At 45.1% G+C, this 7,722-nt stretch overlaps 1 protein-coding gene across 2 annotated transcripts in view; it reads left to right on the forward strand.

Annotated features, from left to right (window-relative positions):
• NCLN (nicalin) overlaps positions 1–7,234 on the forward strand; it is a 7,477-nt gene extending 243 nt beyond the window's left edge. Inside the window, exons 2-15 of one of the 2 annotated variants that reach the window (XM_010188049.1) lie at positions 176–320; positions 876–970; positions 1,190–1,270; positions 1,483–1,586; positions 1,683–1,771; positions 1,946–2,085; positions 2,516–2,694; positions 2,909–2,996; positions 3,095–3,133; positions 3,247–3,410; positions 4,038–4,091; positions 4,180–4,258; positions 5,086–5,185; positions 7,167–7,234. In XM_010188049.1, coding sequence (XP_010186351.1) covers positions 176–320; positions 876–970; positions 1,190–1,270; positions 1,483–1,586; positions 1,683–1,771; positions 1,946–2,085; positions 2,516–2,694; positions 2,909–2,996; positions 3,095–3,133; positions 3,247–3,410; positions 4,038–4,091; positions 4,180–4,258; positions 5,086–5,145 — 1,317 coding nt within the window. In that variant the 3' untranslated portion in view covers positions 5,146–5,185; positions 7,167–7,234. Of the gene's footprint in view, positions 1–175; positions 321–875; positions 971–1,189; positions 1,271–1,482; positions 1,587–1,682; positions 1,772–1,945; positions 2,086–2,515; positions 2,695–2,908; positions 2,997–3,094; positions 3,134–3,246; positions 3,411–4,037; positions 4,092–4,179; positions 4,259–5,085; positions 5,369–7,166 lie in introns of those variants that run through there. The other variant, XM_010188050.1, reaches the window with a different exon arrangement.
• Positions 7,235–7,722: the final 488 nt, after the last annotated feature.

The raw sequence follows: 7,722 nt of genomic DNA on the forward strand, positions 1-7,722 counted from the left end.
TATTTGAGAGGGAGAGGGGCTTGGGTTGCTGTAGGACAGAAAGGTCCTGTTGTAATGCACAACAAATCATATTCTAATTTTAAAACTTACCTTTTTCTGCTTTGGTGGTTATTTTTTTTCTGCTCTTCTTGCACGTTTAGCAGATGCTAACTTTGTTTCTCGCTTAAATCCTCAGCAATTCATGGAGATAGAGCCGGAAATGCTTGCTATGGAAACCATTGTGCCAGTCTACTTTGCAGTGGAAGATGAAGAGCTGCTGTCTATCTATGAACAAACGCGGGCTGCCTCTGCATCTCAGGGTTCTGCCTCGGCTGCAGAAGGTGAGTTCTGACAAATGGGGGAAAGATTTAGAAGAAGACATGTCCTGATCCCACCTCTGGGAGCAGTCTGCTGTGTCACACACACCACGAACCAGTGTTCTCTTGCCTTCATGTTTATTCTGTCTTTGTTAAAGTGCTTTGGGATATAATGGAAGAAAAACACAGTATAAGAGAGAGTATTACTGGACTATGTTTGGAAATACAGTTCTCATCTTCACACTGTTGCAAGTAAGATAGAAAGCAAAACTCAAAAACAGCATTGAAGATTTTGAGTGACTACAGCGTGTTGGTAGAAGCTGCAGCTTTTTGTCTGACTTGCTGCTCCTGATTAACTTTAGGACTGCTGGAGGAAAGGTTTTGGTTTAGCTAGCTCAAATAGTGAGATTTCAGGACAGAACGAAAATGTGTGGTCACCAGGATTCCATGTCAATGCATAGTCAGTGACAGGTGAGAGGCCTTAAATAGTTTAAAGCTGGTCTCTCCAAAGCTCAGTTTTCAAGGGGAAAAAAAAGGGATAAAACTTCCCCAGGTGGACTTAGTTTTCTTTTGTTCTAGTTCTGCTGCACACGGCAACTGCCAATGGCTTTCAGATGGTGACCAGTGGGGCTCAGAGCAAAGCTATCAATGACTGGCTCATACCCAGTGTGGAGGTGAGTTGTGTGTGAATTCAAAGTGGCAACATTAATGAGATGCCTTCTTTAATTGGGACTTCATCAGACTGTTGAACTGACAGGGAAAATCAGGGGAGCCTTGGCCAGGTCCTCAGAACTGAGGCCACTGCAGACTCAGTAGGTGTTTAGTAGTCAGGCTGTCTTTGTACAGGCACACAGGGGACGATGCTGAGTGACACTGATTTCCTTCCTCTGCAGGGAAGGCTTACGGGGCTGGGTGGAGAAGACCTGCCCACTGTTGTGATAGTTGCCCACTATGATTCTTTTGGAGTGGCTCCAGTGAGTATTCTTTCTTCCTGCAGCTCTCTGTTCCTGTCTCTGTCTTCCTGTCTTTTTTTCCCATGTGGCCTCTGCCCCTGTGTTTTTTCTTGGCCTTAAAGATATGGGGCAGTTGTAAGTGGAGTGTGGTGGTGTGCTCTCTTGATGGCTGTTCTGGTACATGAGAGTACGTGTAGAGCTGTCACCTTGTCTCTGTCCACTTCATCCTGCAGTGGCTGTCCCATGGCGCTGACTCCAATGGCAGTGGTATCTCTGTGCTGCTGGAGCTAGCCAGGCTGTTTTCCCGGCTCTACACCTACAGACGCACCCATGCTGGGTAAGAAACTGCCCTACCCATCCAGGGCTGAGAAAAGGAGTTCTGTAGCCATGGAATGCAATGTGCTAACACTTTTCTGTCTTCTTTGATGGGCAGGTATAACTTGCTGTTCTTTGCATCTGGAGGTGGCAAGTTTAATTATCAAGGAACCAAGCGGTGGCTGGAAGACAACTTGGACCACACTGGTGAGTAAGGTGCTGGCATTCCAGCATGTTCTGTGGCAAAGCCTCTGTTAATAAGATTATGTTGTCTAGTTTGTCAGTATTCCTGTGAGAATCTCCTTGTGTGGGCCTTGCTTTTTTGAGATGGAAATCGCAGCACAAAACACAGCAATAAAGGTTTGGATTTTTCTGTTCCAGATTCCAGCCTGCTGCAGGACAACGTAGGATTTGTTCTCTGCCTTGATACTCTGGGCCGAGGCAATAGCCTTCATCTCCATGTCTCAAAGCCTCCCAAGGAGGGGACCTTGCAGCATGCGTTTCTGAGGGAACTGGAGATGGTAATGAAAAGCGTTTTAGGTACATGGGAACTTGGGACATACTATGGGGGAGCTGCAGCTCTCCAAGAGAGGAAGGGAGGGAGGAAGATGTGAAGAAAGAGTCCGCCATTGAAATATTTCATATACTGTTTACAGTCCCCTGATTTGCAGTGCACACAGATCCTCACGCCACAGTCCCAACTGAAGCAGACTAGATCTGTTGCATTTTCCACTGCACTTCCTTATGGCTTGCTGCTTGCAAAAGCTACCCAGTTGACTTCTGTAGTGACATTAAACCAGCTCTTTAATGGCAGTAATTGCACCTTACAGGTGTGGAAGTGTATTTACCTTCTGGAACACACAAAAATTTGGTCTAGGTGGACTGGGCAGCATGAGATGGGACTATGCAGTGGGCAGTGTGACACCCTGAGTTGCTTGTCCTTTCCTTCAGGTTGTTGCCAGCCAGTTCCCAGAGGTGAAGTTTTCCATGGTGCACAAGAAGATAAACTTGGCTGAGGACATGCTGGCGTGGGAGCATGAGCGTTTTGCAATCCGACGCTTACCAGCATTCACCATCTCCCATCTGGAGAGCCACCGTGACAGCCTGCGCAACAGCATCATGGATAGGAGGTGAGAGGGCTTAGGGAAGGCTGCAGTTGAAATCCAGTTTGTAAACTCGGATGAGTGTTGTGACTGCTTGTGCTGTTCTGATGGTCAGAGGATGAGTGAAACAACACTGGGAGTTGTGCTCTGGATTTAGAGTCATGCTTGATGCAGTGAAAAAGGGTGGTTTCTAGAAGAAGCTGATCCCATGACAAGTCCGTAATCCCTCCTTTTGCTTTAGGGCACGAATAGACACTAAGGCACTAACCAGGAATACTAGGATCATTGCTGAGGCCTTGACAAGGGTCATCTACAACCTAACAGACAAGGTAAGAGTTGCCCATCGTGCAGTGCTAGCCAGACTTGTGCTGCCCAACCAAGCTTGCTCTCGCCAATAGCCTGTTTTGTTTCTTTTTTTTCCTTGCAGGGAGCACCTGCAGATCTGCAGATCTTCACAGATCAGATGGTGAGCACAGTGCCTGTTTGTAACCTGTGGGAAGAAGGAAACGAGAGTCTGGGAGAGAAGTCTGGTCTTGGCATATGTGCGGTTGACTCCATTTCTTTGGTATTTTTTTGTAGCAGATCCAGCAGGAGCAACTAGAATCCGTGATGGACTGGCTGAGCAGTCAGCCCAGGGCTGCCCAGCTGATTGATAAAGACAGTACCTTCCTCAACACTTTAGAATATTATATGGGTCGTTACCTGAAGGATGTTAAACAGCATCACGTAAAGGCAGACAAACGGTAAGAAAAGAGATGAAAGAACCATCCAGGGCTTATAAAATGTCTTCCCCCTCCAATGAACTTTGTCTCTGAGCTGCAGCTTTTCTGGCTTCTTGGCATGTGGCTGGAAGTGATTGCTCTCTTCTACTCTCCTGCCAGTTTTGGTTCATGCTCTCTGTTCTTCCAGAGAAAGTTCTTTGTCATTCCTCACAGCACAGTAACAAGTCCCAGCAGCTTACTCTAAAGAGCTTGTGTTTTCATTGTTTTGGTTTCACTTTTCCGAGTGCCGCTTCTCTCCGAATGCAGGAAAAGACCAAGGTCTCCTAGAAAGCTCTCTTTAATTGCAAAAAGGCAGTTTCCAACCTGTCTAGCCTGCTTGGGTTGAAGCAGTTTAATGAATCCAGTGAGGCATCTTCCACGTGCCTCTTCTGAGACAGCTGAACAGCACATGTTCTGAATTGCATCCTTAGGCTTCTGATGGTAGGAAAAGAAAGACTTGACAATTAAACTCGGTTCAAAACTGGGATGCGAGGTGGTCATGCTTACCTGTCTCTGGTTGGATGAACTCCTCGGGAACAGAAGTCTGGGCTACCCTTACTGCAGTGTCAAGAAGTGAAATACAACCTGAAGAATTTCTTCTTTTCACAGGGACCCTGAGTTTGTTTTCTATGACCAGCTGAAACAGGTGATGAATGCATACAGGTATGGAGTTGCCTTGGGCATGTTGGGCTGTTGTCTCTCTGTGGCAGTACCTGCTGTAGCAATTTCATGTGTTCTTTCTTCATTGCAGGGTCAAGCCAGCAATCTTTGATCTGCTTCTAGCTGTCTGTATCGCAGCCTACCTTAGTGTTGCCTATGTTGCAGTGCAGGTAAGAGAAGCAGGAGGCGGATGTATTATTTTCCTCATAGATACGTTAGCTACCAGTAACTGCTGTTTACACACTCCTGGCACCAGAGTTGTAACAATAATGCCATGGTATTTTTGTTCATTATTTGTTTGGGGAAACAGCAAGCATTTAAAAATCCAGTGTAACAGCATAAACAGGAGGGAAAAGGTATACCTTGGTATCTGTCAGCTCTCTTCATTATGCTTGTTATTACAAATTATTTGAAGCCTGGATCTTGTTATATCTGTTAAATTTCTGAAGTAGCTGTTCTGCTAATCAAGGCAGAATCAAAAGAGGAATTACGTGAATTTCTAAGTTGCTGGTGAAATGATGAAAGAGAAGATCCAGTTAAAGGGTTATGAACTACTGGGAATCTCTGTTTGCCTGGTTCATGTTGATATTCCTGAAACTGCTAGCAGCAGTTTCTGTAGTGACCAGTATCATGCATGTGTTGAAATAAGAATCTTTCTCCCCTCCTTCAGAAGGAGCAGAATCGCATCAGAAAATGTAAAATCTTTAAGAAGCATTTGCTTCTTCACAAAGGGGGTGATACAGGCCTGCACAAACACTTCTGTAAGCTGTCACCTTCTGTACAACTTCAAGTAACTGGCTTCATTGTAATAATTCCTCCTAATTCACAAAGTCTCACTCTGTCTTCGGGATGAGACTGCTAGTGTGTGATCCAAAGAAGGCATTGCATTGGCACATTATTATTGTTTTGAGCCTTCTAGTAAGTTTTCTCCCTGTGTGAACACAGTCATTTTATTGGCATTTATAAGGACTCATGGTTATTTTCCTTCTGCTTCCAGCACTTTGGTCTCCTTTACAAGATGATACAGAGGTTGTCTGTTAAAACCAAGCAGCAGTGAAGCAATGAGTCGTCACGTGTACAGCAGCACTGAGCCATCGGTGAGCCCATCAGCAACCTTCTGCCTTCTGTTGAATCCTGCTGTTTCACTTCCTCTGTCTCCTCTTTGCTACTCTATAAGAGTGGACGAAGGCAGAAAGAAAATGAAATTTTAACTCTTGTGCACCTTTTAAGTGCTTTTCTTCACCTTCTTTCCCTGACTCGCACAGTGTCTGTTTTCCTTTTGCTTTTTGGTGAGGGAGAGGCTCAGAGACTTCAGTAGTTTCTGCAGGTTGTTTAAACACTGAATGGCTGATTCTGAGCAGCTTCTATGAGTGTAAAACCAAGTCCAGCACCTTCACGGACACGTGCCATACAGCCAACTTGGAAGCTGAAACTACAGAGTAGCGATGCGTTATCTCCGCCCAGCAAACAAGGACTCTCAGCATTTGTTTAAAAGAAAAATAAGTGCACGTGCAAATTAAAGAGAATACTGTTAGTATACTTTCTTACAGCACCTCTTCCTTAAGTTCTCTGCCTGGCTTTAGGAAGGTGTGATGAGCGAGCAGCGTTTTGTTTAGACTGTGCAATAACTCATTCCCTTTTAGGATGTGCACTGTAAAAGATCTTGACTGTTACTGACAGAATGAGGGAAGATTGTTAAAACGGGTTCCTTGCATTAGGGTTCTCTCCAGGACAGGTTCTCTCCTGTCTCTACTGGAGGATGTGTTCTGCTCCTTACTTGATTTCTTTTGAAGTGTTTGGTCCTTGAACAGTTCATGGCAGCCACCACTCTGTGCTAAACTCTTGTTTGGTTTTTAAGGGGTGTCCACAATCCTGACTGCTGCAGGATCACATCCTGTGCTGTTCCAAGTATTTAAACGAGCTGGCTGTATTAATAGCAAGAGCAGCCCAGCTCCTATGAGCTCTGGTCTGTAATCCCTTCAGTCTGCATTCCTTAGTTTTCATGTCCAGATGGATTCTGGATTTTGGGGTGTTTTCCCACGTTCACCTGCATCTCAGGGTATCATTTCACATTTTGCAGCTCTCATTTCTGGAAGTGCTGCTCCTGGCCTACACGTATGAGCAAGTTCCCAACGTGCTTGTTGGTGTCCGTTCATGTGCTGCCCCCAGTGTGTATGGAGGGAGGCAGGTCACTAAGCCATTAAAAAAACCAAAACAAAACAAAAAATGAAGTTTTTTGAATGTCATTTTAAACTTGGCTGTTTCCAGAACTGTACCTAAGAAAGTGTGTCCTGGAACACATGCTCTCTGCTACTTTCATCCTTGAGCAAGCGTTATTGTTAGTTTGCTGATGCTTCTGGATGGACAGAGCTATGTAGTTGCCCAAAATAGTTGCCAGTGCTGTGCAAAGATCAGGAGGGCCAGGTAATCAGTTGCTCAAGCATTGTCATCATACTAAGTTTAAGTCTTTCCTGAATTCCACCATCCAAGGTAAGCAGGATACTTGTCACCACTTTCTGGTGAGAACTGAGTGCCCTTTCTGGTCAGAGTTGCACTTTGTTTGCCCCCAGGTTCTTCTGGAAAATATATCAGGATACTGACTGAAAGTCCTTGGCTAGGTGTAGTTCTAGAAGATGTCCTGATTGAATACCACTGTCCTGCCACCCAGCAATGTTTGAGTCCTTTCTGTTTGTCCCATGCACATGAGGTCTCTTCACGGGATACACTGACTACCTTTTATTTTATATTTTTATTTTTACAATGATTACTTGTATTTAAAATAACATCCTTTAAAGAAGCTGAAAAGCCCATGTGGGTTTGAATGAAGGTGCAACCTTTTTTTTGTCTGTAAGGAAAATTCAAGCTGTGCATCCTTGTCTGCGCCACAGCTGCTGAGTGTGCACGTGTTAGAAAAGGGGCTGCTGTGGCCAGTCACAGTCCCTGTCCTTTGGATGGGCCCAAAGCACCGATATCCATCCATCTTTGTTTCGCTGTAGTCTCCTTCTCTGAGTACCTGTACACCATGGCGTGTGCTTTCTGCGACTTTAAACGTGCAGCAGCTTGTCTGTTCTTTTCCAGGAGAGCATGCTGATGTCTGTAGTATCAGCAGGTGGCATGGTACCAACCACTCCTGAAACATCAGCGCTACAGGGAAACTTGCCGCCTTCTGATCTTTTGAGTCCTTCTTTAAAATGCGTCTCTCTGCATGCACGGGGTGTTCGTGACACTCCTCTGCCAAGTGAATTCGTAATGACTTCAAAAATTGCTGGAGTGGCTGGAAGACGAGCCTCAGTTGTTTTCCACTGACTTCTGTGCTCTGCCCTTAGAAACTATGTGTGTTGTGCTATGGGAAGGTGCATGCTGTGGACTATGTGGGTTCAGACCGTGCATGGTACAGTAGTTGTCTGAACTCCGTAAGTTCTGAATATCTGGAAGTAGTTTCAGAGGCCTCCAGCTGTATCATACATTTCTCGTGTGTAACACTTGGAGATGGGGTGTTCCCTTCAATCCTGCGGATTACTTAACCAGGCTTAATGAAACTCCTTACTTCACTGAGCAAAATAGGAAAAAAAAACCCCAAAATTGTTAGCAATCCTGCTGCAGCTTGACTTGATGCACATAAAATTTGCAAGTA

This window comes from Mesitornis unicolor, unplaced genomic scaffold (genome assembly GCF_000695765.1).
Source record: "Mesitornis unicolor isolate BGI_N332 unplaced genomic scaffold, ASM69576v1 scaffold47737, whole genome shotgun sequence".
In the NCBI taxonomy this organism is placed as follows: domain Eukaryota; kingdom Metazoa; phylum Chordata; class Aves; order Mesitornithiformes; family Mesitornithidae; genus Mesitornis; species Mesitornis unicolor.